Source organism: Branchiostoma belcheri, unplaced genomic scaffold, assembly GCF_001625305.1.
Source record: "Branchiostoma belcheri isolate BF01 breed outbred unplaced genomic scaffold, Haploidv18h27 scaffold11, whole genome shotgun sequence".
Classification (NCBI taxonomy): domain Eukaryota; kingdom Metazoa; phylum Chordata; class Leptocardii; order Amphioxiformes; family Branchiostomatidae; genus Branchiostoma; species Branchiostoma belcheri.
In genome coordinates this window covers 1,409,669-1,427,101 of record NW_017802491.1, presented here as the reverse complement: position 1 = coordinate 1,427,101, position 17,433 = coordinate 1,409,669, and the positions used below count along the sequence as shown (strand labels likewise).

The window sequence follows — 17,433 nt, the reverse complement described above, 5'->3', positions numbered from 1 at the left end:
AGGCTTTTGCTGGAGGATTTCCCTAACACTAGGTTCTCTTCCATGTCTGACTCCCAGACTGAAATGTTACATTCCATCCACGTAATGTACCTGCAGGTGTTCCAGTAAACACATCAGTCAAAAGGCTTATAGTCACAATAGGAGGGAATCCTGTGAATGAAAACATGGCTTTATCCACATCATCCTGACAGTTCCATGCAGAAGGGCAGAGTTGACTGCTGCCATGAGATCCATGCTATCCCTGCATGATACTGTAAGTCTACAAATTTCCGCGGTATATTTAGATTCGCGGCATTCGCGGGGACCTTTGTACCGCGAATCTATTTCCCCGCGAATATGTTTTGCGTAAGTGCGCCCCCTCCCCACATGCATTCACCACGGTAAGCGAAACACAAACACACGCGATTCACAAATCACTGCAAATCAACTTTATTCTTAGCAAATGTTGAGTACCAAATTTTTATACTGATGTCAAAAAAATATAATATTATGAGACACCGAATCGCGATACTGCGGCACTGGCCGTGTCAACCGTGTACCGCCGAAAAAATCTATGCGTGCAGAGCGCCGGCCATGCGCGCCCGGGCGCTTGAAAATTGCGGGAACATCGGGCATATCTACAAGTATTTTTATGAAAAATATAACGGCTGGTACCTGGGAAATGTTAGTTGGTTATCTTTTGCGCCCTGCTTTGCGGGCGTTTTTTCTTCTTCTTGTTTTGCTGGATAGAAACGCTCACCGTGGGCCTACAAAACCGAAGGCGACCTTTGCATACTTCCGGGTTCAAAATCTCGCCGAAGACGGCAGAAATTTGCTTAGTAATATATATATTCTTTCGATTATGCATTTCTTCACTAGAGTATCGATGTGTAGTCGTGGAAAATAGCATTTTAGCGCTTATTTCCGAACAAAGAAAATTGTTTACACGTGCGTCAGATCGATCGTCAGCTATACCGCCGGCAGTCTCGCGCGGTGCACGAAACAAATTTTTGCGCCGCGTTTTAGGAGATAAGTGCCGGAACACGAACTTTTATTATTTTAAATATACACTTTACAAATTTTTCTTTGAAAAATAGCCAAGGAGACATCGCGAATCTAAAAATACCGCGGATTGTCCATTTTCCCGAAACCGCGAACTTTAGGCCCCGCGAATCTAAAGAGACTTACAGTATCTGGCTGTACACTAAGAGGTACAAGTCCCCTGTAATCTCTCACACTACCAGGTGTTGTGGCATCTCTAATTAAAGATAAACACTGTGAGACAAGATGACGTCATTCTGTTATTGTGACACTATATGTGGTTCTTCAAGTTTTTCTAGATGCTCTTCTATAGTATGATACTTTTATATAATAAGGTCTCGTAAAAAATCTTAAAGGTACTTACTACATGTGGTTCTTCAAGTTCTATTCTCCTTTAGAATTACACTTTCCATAGTGATTTTCCAAAAGTCTTAACCTAGGCAAATGTCAAGGCTGGTAGTAAGATTTTTTTCTATTTTGTGTTGTACTCAGTAAGAAGACCGTGTGTATTGTTCTGTTCAGTACCCTGTGTTCACCTGTACCCAGTAAAGGTTCCTTGACCAGGTGTTCCCAGCTATGGCCAGCCAGGTGTGGAGTTCTCGGCCAGACACTCGGTGGAGAGTCAGATCATCAGGCTCTTCTTCCTGCCCAACGAGGTGAGTACATTTACTTCAGCTTTCTAAGACACTGTGCGACCAAGCTCTAGCCAGCACCGTTTCCCCGTCAATTGCTGACACTTTGGGGTGTGTAATGGAGACATTTTAAAACTAATCCATCAATCTTAACAGATGAAATTAACAAACGTCTTGGGTAAAAATATAAAAACATCCAAAGGACCACCAACAACCACCCTCAACCCATGATTTGCCTCCAGAAATGCAGGAAATTGCATTTTTGAAGGCTTGATCGTGAGCTGGCTATAGCCTTGGTGTGTGAAGATATGTCTGCTTAAGGATAACATTATTCATGAGTCTGAAACGTGACTCTAAAACATAGAACTATTTTTCCTCTGTAATTTCATGGATACATTTTGGGGGGCACTTATGTAATGCGTTGATGAATTTGGGTTAGGCATCCAGGTAGAACATTATGTATAACACTAATGATTTATTTATTTTTTTTAATCAAGCGACTGGATACATTCTCTAAATTCTTGTAAGGGAATTTATCCAGTGTCTTCATTTATTTTGTATTACATAACTCGGGTGTGATATAATGATTGGGTTAAATTATGCATTTTCAAAAGCAGTATACCCATCTTCATCAAAACTTACTTTAAAAATTTGTCAGCTGCCATGTTTGATTTATATGTTGGCAAATGCTGTAACTTGAATAAAATGAGCTGAAGTAGATGACGGATGTGAGGCAGGTGGTTGAAACTCAGTGCAAAGCTCCTTTGTTTGTTCCCTGTATGTAGTGTAAAGTGTGCTTACACTTCTCACATATTGATCCCATGCTGTATATTGATCCTGTACTCAGTTTCCACCCAAATGGACAGTTAGGTTCCCACACAATACCCTCCATAAAGGTGGGTCGTACCCGGATTCCACAAATTCACCCTTAGGTATCGTGGTAAATTATGCAACACCACAAAACAATACGGCTGCTATTGTAGTTGAAGTAGAAATGATTAACAGCAATCCTTTCAATAATTGAACCCCAATAGGGGTAATTGCTTCTCTGAAAATTGAGGTATATCCTTGAGGGAAGGTCGGTGTTATGCAGATGAGGTTTTACCTGTTAGATTTGTCGACAGTTGGGTCTGTGGTGAAGTTTATGCTTGAGGGGGGAGGAGCCCCCCAGCCACGGAAGTCCAGACATTCCTGGGGAAATTCTGGGGTTTGTTTTGCAGTCAGGCAGTCAGCGAGCCTGTAGCTGGGCTAGTGGTCGGTTTTGTTTGGTAAGCCTTTGGTAAACCCTGCCTCTGATGCCTGAAAGGATGGATATATAAGGGACAGCCTCACCACAAGGACGTATACAGTTGGACTTGGTCTGGGAATAGAGAATGTTTTACTGTCAACAGGTTTAAAAGTCACTTTGAATTAGAACCACAGTCACCACTGAAACATCCACTTCAGTCCATGACAAATCTAATTGTTTGAGACAGCTGGGTATCTTGAATAGCATGTGTAAAATTTTGATTGGCATGTCTAAAATCTATGATATTTTGATGTTCATGTCACTTATGATAATTGATTTTCAGCCATTGGGCACAGTGAATGATAATGATTATAACAGAGCAGTACTTGAGTCTAACGTTTTTCGGACTGTAAAAGTTGTGATGAATTTACATGATGTAGAGACAGGCGGTTGTGGCCTTTTCCTTTTATGTTAGAAGAAATGTTGGTGTAGAACAATGTCCATATTTAAGATAAAACACATGGCCCAGTCTCTCTGCAGTTGGCCAAGATCAGAGACAGTTTACAAGAGCAAATACCTCCCAAATTAAGCCTACACCCACTTCCAACTCCGGTAGAACACTAGCCTCTACCAGGCTTCAGAAGCAGCTGGAAAGAGTAGAAATTGGCAAAATAGATATCATCTGCTAAAGAGAGTACAGTATGCTGCTTGTGCACCAATTTCTACTCATTCTAGCCACTTCTGAAGCCTGCTAGAGGCTTGTAGAACACAGCCTGCAGTGCTATATATGTAGAGCACTGTCGTTGTCCCTATACCTGACTGCTTCTTTTTGAATAATGGTGATAAGAGAGCCGTGAAATGAAGAAAGACTCTGAGCTGTTGCCTGTTCATGTGTGCTGAAAGAAAACCTCCAGGGGAAATTAGGAGTCTCCTTGCAATTATTTTCCGATTACTGCAGGTACTGTTGATATGTTCTCTGCAGGTTTCTTGTCTCTTGGGACGTTCCGTTGAAACAATATGTTTGCCTAGGGGAGGGATACTAATTTGCGGGCTAAGTGTAGGGGGTGTCAGATATGGAAATGTATTTGTCATTGAAAGGTTGCAGAACTGGAATTGTGAGGGGCTATTCAAGGGAAATTTCCTTGCGATAAGTGCCCGATGTTGACGGATATGGAGCCTCTGTTGTTAAGAAGTCGCCAACCAAATATGTTTGTACGTCGTAATACACGCTTTGGGGCAAAAACTCTTATAAGGAACAAGCATGTGACATTGTAATGTCTCATTGTACAACCACTTGAACCAAATCTATATTACATCATGATGAGAAAAACGATGTATGCAAAGCTGTAAAAAAATCATTTGAAATACATGTATATTTGTATAGTTACAGTTTTCTAAGAAGCCTCTGTCATGGCTATAGAAGTGTTTCATTTCGCCTTTCTACTTTTGTTGACCTTGGGAGAAGCTTTATGACCTCTTCTCCTGACATCTGCCACAATACAGTGATAAGAGGATTACTCAGTGTTTAATCTGAAATATTTCTGGGAGATCTGGTATCATCGTGTTTAGTGACTGTGGGCCCTGGGGAGGCTTATCAGTCAAAGTAGGAAATTCAGGGAATATTCCATCATCGACATTGAAGAGTACCTGACTGTAATATCTTCATAAGAGAATCAAATGCCATTGATCTCTAGTTTGTATGGTAACTTACAATTTGATGTACTAAAGTTAGCTATGACGTTAGTAGTTTTTATTCTATCAACTGGGTAAATTGTTGTAATAAGCAATGGTAAAAATAAATCTCTCTGACGTAAATTATATTACTTCTGTGAAAAAAAATGGAGTCAAGAAATTATACTGAATTGAAGTCTTGTTGAAGTCTGCTGCATTTACCAGTGTTAGTTGTAAATAGGTAGACCAAGCCTTTACCAGTAGTATCAATCTCACCCCTTGTGATGTGTTTTTAGGGCCGACTGATCAGTCTGCTGGATGACAACTCGCTGCACCTGTGGGAGGTCAACATCAAGGATGGCAAGTCTGTCCTGGAGGAGGTCAAGGACTTTTCCCTGGAGGGCAGGTCAGCAACATACTAACACATGTGTGGTCAGGCAAGACCAAAGTTCAGAAACGCATTAATAGCCTGTAGCATGCTTCATTAGGAGCTATTCAACATGTTGTGTGGCCAGGGAAGGTCAAAGTTGAAAAGCACATTGACCTTTAGGAACTACTCAACACCTTGTGTGGCCAGGAGAAGTTCAAAAGTCAGAAGTTAAGAGTCCAGAAGTGAATTGCTTATGGCTAGAGAGTTATCACTTGTATTATCAGTGTACCAAAGCAGATTTTAATTTGTGTGCCAAAGGTTGAATTGGTATTAGTGCAGGATTAAATGTTAGATCACAGTTGGGTGTAAAGCACCCTACTTGCTTGCCGTGTAGTAAATAAACTTTTATGGACTTCCAGTAGGGGGGAGGAAACTGTTGATGGTGAGTTGACAACCACAGCTGAACTGGAAATGGCCTGTTATTGAGCCAACATGTTTTATACATGGGAAAAGAAAGTTTGCTTACTGTACGCTTTATGCAGTACTGATTTTTAGCACACGCTCTCTGGGTGGTCCATCAGATTGTTTTTGAATTTGCTTGAAAAGGCATCAAAATTGTAGTAAAATGTTTTTTTCCCATTTCATATTTGGATTTTTAAGTGTGTTGGTGTTAAATATTGCTTGCATGTTCCCCTGTTTTTAAAAGAAAAATCCTTACTATTTTTGGTCACAAGTATACATGTACGGCTTAAGCTGACAGACATGTTATTATATGTTTAAAGATACCTTACGTTGAAATGCCCTCCCTTGCATTCGTCCATTGCATACTTCAAGCATGTAAATCCCATGTTTTGGGCAGGACTCCAGGGAAGCTTCCTGCTGAAGTCATCCGGTATTCTGGGAATGCCTCCAGCGAAAACCTATCACTTACCTCCCTTTGTCTGTGTAAAGCCCAGTGTCTACACCGGACCGTGTAATCGACCGTGAACCTGGAGTCTGGCGCTCGGTCTGACAGAGTCTGTTTTTGTTTGTTTGTTCCAGGCTGAAGAAGATCTCGGTGTGCTGCCTGCCATCCACACAGGAGCACCTGTTCCTGGGTACAGAGGGAGGAAACATCTACCTGCTGGACGTCAAGACATTCCAGCTGCTGGACCACATCATCTACCAGGATGTCGTCATGCAGAAGTATGTACAGTACAGTCTGTACACACACAGACCACCTGCCCAATGTGACCACGTTTTGGTGGTCCCTTAGATTATTTTTACACTGACAAAATCCTACCTTTTGTGATGCCATAGATTTTATCTGTCCCCTGAATGGCCTTCTTGGTCAGTTTTGGCTGAAGTTTTAACACCCCTATGGTAACATGGTACTGCCTGGGTAGCTGGGAAAACATGCCAGTGTGTGGACCATTCCATTCAAATATGGGTGAATCAAACTTTACTAAATGTATTTTGGTAGAGTTGCTCAACTGTCATGTTTATACAATGAACAGACGGATTCCTGTGGTGTCTGTACCAAAGTCAACACATACTTACAACAATTTAGAAAGCAGACTGTTGTCTGTTCAGTGAGAAATGGGAGGAGCGTGTTTCCGTCAACATCTCTCAGTCACACCCGAGTGAATGCACCAACATTGGGGCCATGTTGATTGCCATGGTGTATTCAAGTGAAAACTGCTGAAAAATGTACAGTGTGTTTTCTTTTCATTTTGCCAGCAAGAGATAGTATCTCTGAAGCAACTACCAAAGGATGTACTGGGATTGACCTTTCAGAAAGTTGTAGTGAAAATTAAAGACATGTTTTTGTAAGATCCAAACAAAAACCACCAGTGTAATGTAAATGTGCAAGCCTGTTCAAGTATATTTTTAGACAGCTTTTTTTACACACAGCTTTATTTACAGAAAGTTAAAGCAATGATGTCTTGCGAACATAACTTGTAAGGTAAACCATTCCTACTCCTCCTGTAGTGTGCCTGATGACTACAAGGCAAACCCTGGCGCGGTGGAGGCCATCGCCGAGCACCCAACGGACTCAAACAAACTTCTCATTGGCTACAACCGTGGACTGATCGTCCTGTGGGACAACAAGTCCTGCAATGCCGAGCAGACGTATGTTGCGCCCCAGGTACCCCCTGTTAGTATGCATCCCTTCTTCCTTATAGAGTTAGGGTGTGAGTGTGCATTGGGGGTTTGGGACACTTGGTGGTGGTCACTCTGGTGTGGCAAGTAACATGTGGAAACTGCATCATAATACTCTCCAAGCAGACGTTTGGCCTAGGGTATCATTTGTTGGATTGTCTTTCTGTTTAGGACACCCCAAGAATAGCAGAGAAAATAGAAAGCCAGACAAAACATGTAAAATAGCTTTTAAAATGTCCAAAACAGGCCTAACATCTGCTTGGAAAGTACATGACAGTTGTGAGGACATGATATGTGTAATGTTTTGGGAATTGTATCATTAACTTGGTACTCTTGAAGGCAAAAGGTGTGATTTATGTTGTTGGAAAGTCTTGGACAAAATCCCATAGAATTGTAAACATCAAAAGGATGCCTGACTTGCATGACAGGCTATTGATTTTTGTATCATACATGTGAAAGTGCTGAAATTTTTATAAGATCAGAGCACATTTCAGTACCAGTTTGAAAAAGTAGCTGTTTGAAAAAAAGCTTCTTGTGAAGTCTCACTGCAACAGGAGTCCTTAGTGTGACAGCCAAAGCAGATTTTAATTTGTGTGCCAAAGGTTGAATTGGTATTAGTGCAGGATTAACTGTTAGATCACAGTTGGGTGTAAAGTACCTTACTTGCTTGCCATGTAGTAAATTAACTTTTATTGACATCCAGTGGCAATGGGTAACTGTTACTAGCGAGTTACACAAAGTTGTTTCGAAGCTTCACTGTGAGCATTTAACCCCACAGCAACTGGAGTCCCTGGCGTGGCATCGCTCCGGTGACCAGTTCATGAGCGCTCACGCTGACGGCAGCTACTGCATCTGGAACTCCGCAGACGCCTCCAAACCTGCACAGAACGCCACCATCCCATATGGTAAGTTCTGTGTTTTTAGGAATGGGTACACCAGTGCACCTGACCTAAAAATTTAGGTGCACCGAAAAATTTTGGATGTAATGAAATAAAAGAGGATGTCAGCAAACCTTGCTGCCTCTGTTCATAACTGGAATCTGAGTTCTATAGCTAACTCCAGCATTCCAAACAAGTGATTCAACAAAGCTTTTTTTTCTGACACTTGAATTTCAAGAATATGCTGTATACTTGCTCACATCAATGTTTTTGGTTACCAAGAAGTTTGCCTACCAATTCTGAATCTTCTTCATTTACTTGGCTTTATTTATTAAGCCATCAGACAGAGTTTGTTCTGGGCAAAGGGACTTTCTGTAACTAAATCCCCATCCTCATTTATCATCCTATTGAAGTAATATCTTTATTTCCAACCCTTTGTCCCCGTATTGACCACCTGATAATCTTGTGGCCATCTCAACAATTGTGTCAACCTCAATGGAATTAGCAGGAGACAAAAGTTGTAATGGAGGCTTTGTGGCAGCTGGTATGGATGACCAACCATCAATATAGAAGTTTGAATCAGAAGGACTTACCTTTTCAGAGTGCTGGTTTCTGTGCCAATACAGTCCATTGTCAGGCACAAACCAATTATTTACACAGGAATGAGTTGTGTGTACAGAGTAAGGCTTGCTTTATCTGGAGCCCAATTATCTAAAATACTTACCTCTGATCATCTAATCCCCTTAACTGTTAACAGTCAAAATTTTCAATTTGTCATTTGTATGACAGCTTTTTGATCAAATGGAATGTGCACATAATTTGTATCACAAAGACTAACAGTATTGACATATGATTTGGCCACAATAGTTGTTGATATTGACACGTTGTAGTGTTGGTAAAGCTTGCACAGTTTTGTTATTTAGGTATCTTTTGTTACATCTTAAAGAAAGGAAATTTGCCTCCAAAGTGACCTTGTGATGCTGCTGTAAACAAACAAAGGCAGAAGTTGTGTTGCTAACAGTGTTTACATGGCATGACATGAAGAACAACCCTCACACTAAAGCCTTGTCTTTGTTTCCCTTCACCTCACAGGACCTTTCCCATGCAAGGCCATTAACAAGATACAATGGCTGACCACAAAAGGTAAATTACAATAATGCTCTGTGGAATTTCTGCCTATCTGTCACACTTACATGTACTGAATGGATAGTACCAACTCTGACATATCTCTCAAATAGAGAGCTTACCAAAAAGCTTCTGCTGCCACTAAGAGTACGTTCCTAAAGGTGCTGGTATTTGATTTTCTACCTTTTTTCTTGGGAGATCACACTATAGCAGTCAGTGTGACCTCTTAACACCTGACCTGCCTTAAGGGCAAGAGCAGACATGTTAAAGCACTCACCTGTCACCACCTACCTGTGTCAGAGAGTACCCTAAATAAATGGACATCCTTAAGTGCACTCTCCTCTTCAGACAAGTGGGGGGATGGCATGTAAAGGGGATAATTGTTTGGAGCTGTAGTCTGAAGGTGTTTGTGCTGTCTTGTCCTTCTCAAGTTAAGGTCACAAGAATCTTACTAGCACTTATTCAACAAGTTGTGGCACATCCTTTGTCAATGAGTTGTTTTTTCAAGTCTGTATACCTTGTGAAATTTTGCATTGCATCAAATATTGCATTGACTGAGAAAAATAAGCCTTAGCACATTGCTACTCAAAGAAGTCAACAAGTTTTCAGTGTCGGTTTGGGTTAACGTCAAAAGGATTGTCTAGAGAATTTGATTCAACTACAGTTAGTTTCAGCATGATGAGATAGATATTAAAAAATGGGCTCAAAATGGGCTCGAAACAGCACCTGTATATGCAGGTTTGTGCAGGTAAAATCAGAACTGTGGTATTCCTGATGCATAGATACGTACAGCTAACATGTCAGGTTAAGTGCTGTGACTAACTTCCATCCGGTCCCCTCCAGTGAGCCGTTCATCGCGTTCTCAGGAGGCATGCCGCGTGCCAGCTACGGGGACCGTCACTGTGTCACCGTCATGCAGGGGAAGACTCACGTCGTGTTCGACTTCACATCGCGCGTGGTCGACTTCTTCACCATCGGAGACACTGACCGAGAATGCGGTAAGGAAATCACTCTAACAGCAGCAAAGATTGTGGCGGTTGTGTTTGTATAAAGGTCTTGGTGAGAAAGCTGTCAGATGTAAATTGAGTCTACTTTTGACAGATTTTCTGAAAGGTGCTACCCCACCAAATTTGCTTTCCAGTCTCCCTAAATTCTGGATTGCTGAACATTGCAAATATTTGAAATACATGGCATTGTATATATAGAGATAAAGAAAAGGTCAGTAGAAAATGTGCATTGGTTGTTTTTGTGTTCCTCAAAAAGATGCCATACTTCACTCCTATTGTTTGGTATGTTGGGTGTTAATAACATTGTGATGTGTTACAGAGTGGGACGACCCCCACACCCTGGTGGTGTTGGTGAATAGTTAGGTATATTTTTGCACCACTAACTGTGTTGTGATGTGTTACAGAGTGGGATGACCCCCACACCCTGGTGGTCCTGGCTGAGGAGGAGCTGGTTCTGATGGACCTGCAGTCGGAGGGCTGGCCGACGTTCCGCATGCCGTACCTGTCCTCCCTCCACTCCTCCGCCATCACGTGCTCCGCCGTACAGACCAACGTGCCCGACCAGCTGTGGGACAAGATCACGGCCGCCGGGGATGCACAGATGGCCGCCAACCACACCAGCAGGGTACACAAACCTCCATTAACTCATTATCTAACTGGTTACTGGGTTCTATCCACTGTGCAAAACAGTGTATTTGGGAGACCTCACAATCTAGATATGCGGGAGTGCAGTTACTGGAGGATGTTGCTTTGAAAATCTCTTGAGATGCATGTTTTCAGGGTGGTGGATGCATGTGAGCTGGCAGATAAGTGTTGATAGAGGTTGTATTTCATCTTAAAACCTTATGAGCAACTAGAAAAGGATCTTTGAAGTCAGAAAATGATTTTTACAGCTGTTAAGAGTATGGAATATGATGATGAAGCTTATGGAAGTTGAGTAGTGAAAGTGGGCCTTCCTTATTATACTTTCTCCCTGCTGCCATAACCAGCAGAGAATTTTTTGTCAAATGACTACTTCAGTGTGCTGAATGTTAAATGACTTGTGCAGATCAGGTGGAAGCAACTAATTTGGTGTGTTTTTCAGGAGTGGCCGATTGATGGTGGCAGTGTCCTGTCAGAGACCCCGACATCAAAGGACCTGCTACTGACTGGGTACGTGCGACACAAATTGTTTTGACAGACAACGTTCTAGTCTTCCAGATAAAAGATGGCATAGCCATCACGACACCTTGATTATAGATGTGTGATGATAAAAGGGAAGGGTTAATAAGGTGGTTCTAATCCAGATATGGTCGCTAGTATGTAGGTTTGACTGTGTAGGTTTGAGAATGTAGAAGATTTTTAAAGAAAAATCGTGATTTCTTGATGAAGGTTAGACATCCAGGTAATGAGAAACCAAGATAACAGTTACCCAAGCAACTGGACAGATTTTGCACAAGTCTTGCTTGTGCCCTCTTCAGACACAAGAACAGCTCAGTGCAGTTCTGGGACGTGTCTATGCCAGCGTTGCGTCTTCTATACAAACTCTTTTTTACATTTATCTGATACAGGTATAAAGGAAAAAAAGTACAGTCTCATGAAGAAAACAATTCTAATTTTTGTGTTGTTGATACCTGTTGCAAGTTTTCAGTAAAACGTTTTAAAGAAAAGTCTTGGTTGTTCCTCCCCCAGACACGAGGACGGCTCTGTGCGGTTCTGGGATGTGTCGACCCCAGCGCTGCGTCTGCTGTACAAACTGGACACCAAGGCGTACTTCAGCACACATGACGACAGCGAGGTGGTGGCCGCCGCAGACGCCGGCGAGGAGGACTGGCCGCCATTCCGCAAAGTAAGTCTGTGGTTAAAATACAAACTGAGATCAGCAAGACAATCATATGTCAAGTGTACCAACAGACTTGACATAAAAACATAATGCACAAATAAGGGTTATTTCCAATTTTAGACAGGTGCAGTAAGTATGGTTGTTTTTAATGGATTGTTGATGAGTTGATATTGTAATTAGATGAGGAATTACTTGTTGTTACTTGATTTCTTGAGAATACTCAGTGCTGTCATTTTCCCAAATCTAGGAATGAATTACTTGTTACTAACATGCTGCTTTAGATGCTGCTCTTTAATTACCTAGTTCTCGTGGCACTCAAGATGTTGTGGATATTTTGTATGAGGACATGTATATAGTTAAAGTGTTTCCTTCTGTGTTTGGCAGGTGGGTACGTTTGACCCGTACAGTGATGACCCTCGGCTGGGTGTGCAGAAGATCCTGCTGTGCCCGTGGAGCGGCACGCTGGTGCTGGCCGGTACTGCAGGACAGGTGGTGCTGCTGGATATCAACACAGAGGAGGCCGAGGTGGACCTGGAGGTGAGCCGGGTGGTCTTGTCCTGTGTTCTAGCCAGCGGCAGTCTTTCTGTCTAATTTCGCTGCTCGTTATCAACAAAAAATTTACCAAATCCATCATCGGCCTGTAAAGATATGGAAAGGGATGTCATTTGAATAAGCTTAGTCTACCAGCCAAATTTGCTTCTCAAATGCAAGAACTAGCATTTCAGAGGGTCAAAATTTCATTATCCTGCACCCCTTAGGATTGTCTGCAACACTTAACAACAAAATTGAGATGATGGGAAAAAATTCAGGCTGGCTAGAAGTACCAATTTGAATGATTACTATATACAAGACATCGCATCAGTCATAGCAACAGAAATGATTTCTTCTCAAATAATGCTGTCCCACATTAAATAAGAAACAAATCAGAAAGACAAATAAAGAAAGACAGGTGATAATGATTTGTCCTTTACCGCTCAGGTGACGACTGTGAACATTGTGAATGACCGGGATGGGTTTGTGTGGAAAGGACACGACAGTCTGACCCCCAGGAGCACAACTGTGAAGGTTCCCGCCGGGTTCCAGGCCAAACACCTGGTCCAGTGTACCCCACCAGCCTCAGTCACTGCCCTGGCCAACCACTCAGAAAACCAGCTGTGAGTACTGTAACTCTCCCATTGTTAAGTGTAGAAGAATGTTGCAGACTTGCATTTTTGCATATAGAAGACCCATTGACTTTAGAGTCACTATTCACAAATTACACACACATACACAGTAGATCTTGTGAATCATCTGTAACACATTTCCTACAACAGGTGTTTGAGGTGTCCAGCTTGTCTGTAGACTCAGTAGAGAATGGGAAAAGATGGTAGTAAAATTCTCTACTGACTTGCCATTGGTTTTATGCTTTCTTTCTACCTTCCAGTAGTTTTTAGTATTTTATTGGAGCACTGTAGTACTGTTGTAGATCAGCAGGGGGCACTGTTAACCCTACCTTGTTGTCCTGCAGGCTTGCCATTGGAACCAGCCATGGCTTCTCCATCTTTGACTACGTACAGAAGAAGGTGATCCTCACCAAGTGCACCTTGAACCCCAACGACCTCTCAGCCACCGGGGAGAGCAGCATGTCCCGCCGCAAGTCCCTCAAGAAGTCGCTGAGGGAGTCCATCAGACGCCTGAGGAAACGTGGGTCACGGAGCACGCCATCCAAGAAGGAGGCCAAGCCCAGGGTGGAGGCCGTGCCGACGACAGATCTGGACGCTCCAGAGAAGGGGGAGGAGGCAGCGGCGCCCGTACAGAGGCTCGTGGAGGCAAGGCAACCAGATGGAGACATGGCCAGCATGGTGAGGTTCTATCTAGCATTGTTAGCAGCTTTTGTACCCCTGGAACATCTATCTGATAGCTATAAAAAAAGTATAGAACTTAGAAGAAAAAAATTACATTCTATCAATTATAGATATGGAATCTGTATGAAAAAATTTAATTTTGTGTTGTGATGCCAGTTTTCAATGAAATAGCTTTTATAAAAGAAAAAAAACATTACAAAATCATGGGAAGATAGAATGTAAAGATATTGTTTTATGGTGGCACTAGTATTATGAGAGACAAGCATGTAGCTTAAAGAAGTATGATCGCAAATAAAGTCATTAGAAGTCAACCAAATATTTCTTGGAATTCTTATTCCCCTCCACAATTTGGATGGAAACCTTGATCTCTGAAGATAGCATCCCTGAGTGCTTTTAAAAACAATTTTTGTTTTGTTTTAGGTGAGATGTCTGGTGTTTGCAGAAACATTCCTACGTGAGGGTGCCTCAGCCGGGCTGTCTCTATGGGCCGGCACCAACTCAGGCGGCATCTTTGTGTACAGTGTGACCATGCCGGAGGCAGACAAGAGAGAGGAGGAGGATGTGGTGGCAGAACTGGGTACGATGCTCATGATTATCACTCGCTCTCTCAATCCTCTTCAGTTCCAATTGGCACTCAAGGCATCAAGAAGTCCCTCTACCTGGTCCAGGCTGCCGCCACTCTGGTAGCTTCATCAAGGGAGAAGACCTGTCCCCTTGTTTCTCTCTCCATGTTTCTTTTTGGACGGCCTCTAGATCTTTCCCCTTGTGGCATCCTCCGTAGAGCAACTCTAATTGTGGTACCGAATTTGTGGTAGGGTTCATGGGTAGCCATTACATTGTAATCATTGGTTAAAGACCGCTAAGGAGTGGCTACAATGGTCCTTATGTAGAGTGCAGGTTGTACTGAATTAAGATCAGTAGATGTTAATCCAGGCTTCTTTCAAATGTAATTCTTTCCTACAAGGATGTGTGATTGTTAGTGACTTATGACCTATACAGGCAAAGAAGTCCAGCTGAAGCATCGTGCCCCCGTCGTGGCTCTAAGTGTGATGGACGCCAGCAGCGTACCCCTGCCCGACCCCATGGACGTGAAACACGAGCGGGCGGACGCCCCCAACATGAACGGCGCCCACACTGTGGTGATCGCCAGCGAGGAACAGTTTAAGGTGTTCACTCTGCCCAGACTGAAGGAGAAGACCAAGTACAAGCTGACAGCCAAGGAAGGAGTCAGGGTCAGGAAGGTCGGCTTCACACAATATCGCAGCCGCAGTGGTGAGGCTCATTACTTTTACCTGTTTTACCAGTGTTTATTGTAATTAGATTGTTGGTTTGTTCTCCCACAGCATAGCTCAAAAAGTTATCAAATGGAGGCTGACCATATTACCACCTGTTGTTGCAGATGAGAAGCATTTGGAGCAGCACCTGAGTCTGGTGACCAATGTGGGCGACTTCCTGGTGTTCAGCATCCCACAGCTGCGCAGGCAGGTGCAGCACAGCTGCATGAGAAAGGAGGACATCAACGGCATCACCTCCACCATCTTCACCAGGGACGGAGAAGGTACAGATTGCGAACTATTCTTGTGCACTCAGTATCTTGAATCAAATCAAAGCACCAAGATAGAAGATCACAAGAAGAGAAATGTTGTGTTGTCACTTTCCATCTAGGTAGCAGTGTACAAACATGGCCAGGTTATACAAACTGTCTTAATGAAAGTTTTTCATTATGTACAGTTTATGAATGTGGTATTAACGTGAACGTTTGTCTCCAGCGTTCTTCTTGCTGTCCCCATCGGAACTGCAGCGGTGCACGTTGTCGGCCAGGGTGGCGGTGGAACCCCTGTGTATGTTGGAACTGCCCGAGGGTGCCCGGCCCGCACCCCCTCCCCGAACCTGAACCTGAGGCCCCAGCAGAGGCTGAGGGAGAGGGGGAGAAGACTGAAGAGGAGAAGCCGGCAAGGTTAGAACTGGCCACACGTGGCAGGACTGGCTCCTACTACAATCATCACAATCAAAACCAATCGAGAATCGTAGTACTAGATCCCTACATGATTACAAGTGATTTTGTAGTTAGTAGTAATCTGTCATGACCTGATTCCCGTACTCATGATCCTTCTCCTATTTTCCATGCCTTCAGTGTACCAGAGACTCTTCCAAGTGTTCCTGCCATCGTTGTAGAAACCAGCCCTCCAAACCCAGTGTAAGGCAGAGCTCTTGGCTAAGTTTTCCTCCCTGTTCTGTCTTTCCTCTTGCATGGTACCAGCACAGCAGGAGGAGGGGGAAGCAGATATTACCACTAATGCATGCTCTGTGTAAAGCCGGGCCTCTTCGCCCGTGGTTTAGTTCTTACGCACTCACTTTCTTTCAGTCTTACATGGTGATTTTAAGGTGCTTCAGGACTCACATCAATGACAGTGTCCAGTTGAGATAAGATTCTGTGGCTGAAATTCCTGTCCCAAATCTTACCTGAATTAGACACATGTACATCCTTTAGAGTTGCATTACCAGGCATGTTACAAAAGTGCGTGTAGCAAATGTTCCTGAATGAGAGGATTGGAGAACAACAGGTATTTCAAGAATCATTTATTGACAGGAAGGGCTATCCTCCTTTTGTCTTATACAGAGGCATGATGTGCAAAATGTTAAGTCCAGATCAGTCTTCACAGTGTCTCTTCCTTGAACTGTATAATATGCATGTATTGCAAGAAAAGGGACAGAGCTATGTTGGGTTCTTTGACTAAAATACTTCCCTGGTCCCCTGACAGTGAGGATGAGACAGAAGAAGCAGCAGCTGAGGAGGCAGCGGCACCAGAAAAGCCAGAATCTGAACACGAAGCAGAAGGTAAGAAGAAGATCAGCTATTGTATGGCTTACATTTCTATCCCTCACATCTCACATTAAAAGTGAAGCTGACTTCAGACTGAGAGATGAAGCATGATGCTTTTTCATTAGCTAGCAGTGCAATACAGCTCATACTCACATTATACTTCTCTAAATGTGTATAGAATACCCTCAAAAGTTTGCTTTGTTTTTGGTCACTTTAGTACTCAATATAAAATGGCAGATAAACTTGAAGTTTGCAGGAGTACAGAGTTGTTGATGTTTTACAGGTGTGCTTGCTGACATCCAGAAGACCCTGGAGAACACCAGCATTCTGGACAGTACAGCGGACGAGTCAAAGGACTCAGTCGGGGACATCACACTGGACGAAATCAAGGATTACATCGCGTAAGTGGCTAAATAGATATTCCCTGTAGTTTAACTGAGGAATGGACTCCTGTCTACATACTGTTAGTATTTGGTTTCATTTGGACATCTTAGTTGGTCTAGGTTGTTTCATCTGTTATTTTGTTTCATCATTGTGCTTCTTTATAGGTCAGTTTTGTCACCTACATCCAGAATTAAGTAAGAATCATTTTTCTAGTATCACATCTAAGACAAATGGCCATTGAGGCAAGATGAGGTGGTAACTTGAACACTTCTGACATGTTCTGTAGGTCAAAAGAAGGCCCAGATGAGGGCAGTGCAGACAAGCCTGCTGTAGATGAAGGTAAGTCTTGATGCCTGTGCCTTCGTTTACAGTCCTGCATTATTAATCCTCAAGGTACTCTACAGTTAAGTTAAATCTTTAAGACAGAAAACGTACTTATGTTTTTTTTTTTCAATTTTTTTAGGCTTTTGTTGTAATGGTTCCATT

The 17,433-nt window shown here is 42.8% G+C and overlaps 1 protein-coding gene across 1 annotated transcript in view; it reads left to right on the top strand.

Moving 5' to 3' along the window:
* Positions 1 to 17,433, top strand: part of LOC109482569 (lethal(2) giant larvae protein homolog 1-like) — a 50,384-nt gene that overhangs the window by 29,350 nt on the left and 3,601 nt on the right. Inside the window, 22 exon segments of the mRNA XM_019785335.1 lie at positions 1,595 to 1,676; positions 4,848 to 4,957; positions 5,963 to 6,106; positions 6,893 to 7,049; positions 7,842 to 7,968; positions 9,034 to 9,083; positions 9,908 to 10,064; positions 10,478 to 10,698; positions 11,158 to 11,225; positions 11,745 to 11,901; positions 12,280 to 12,432; positions 12,874 to 13,049; positions 13,403 to 13,736; positions 14,160 to 14,316; positions 14,739 to 15,011; positions 15,139 to 15,297; positions 15,509 to 15,621; positions 15,623 to 15,696; positions 15,874 to 15,936; positions 16,502 to 16,578; positions 16,847 to 16,964; positions 17,234 to 17,286. Coding sequence (XP_019640894.1) covers positions 1,595 to 1,676; positions 4,848 to 4,957; positions 5,963 to 6,106; positions 6,893 to 7,049; positions 7,842 to 7,968; positions 9,034 to 9,083; positions 9,908 to 10,064; positions 10,478 to 10,698; positions 11,158 to 11,225; positions 11,745 to 11,901; positions 12,280 to 12,432; positions 12,874 to 13,049; positions 13,403 to 13,736; positions 14,160 to 14,316; positions 14,739 to 15,011; positions 15,139 to 15,297; positions 15,509 to 15,621; positions 15,623 to 15,696; positions 15,874 to 15,936; positions 16,502 to 16,578; positions 16,847 to 16,964; positions 17,234 to 17,286 — 3,023 coding nt within the window.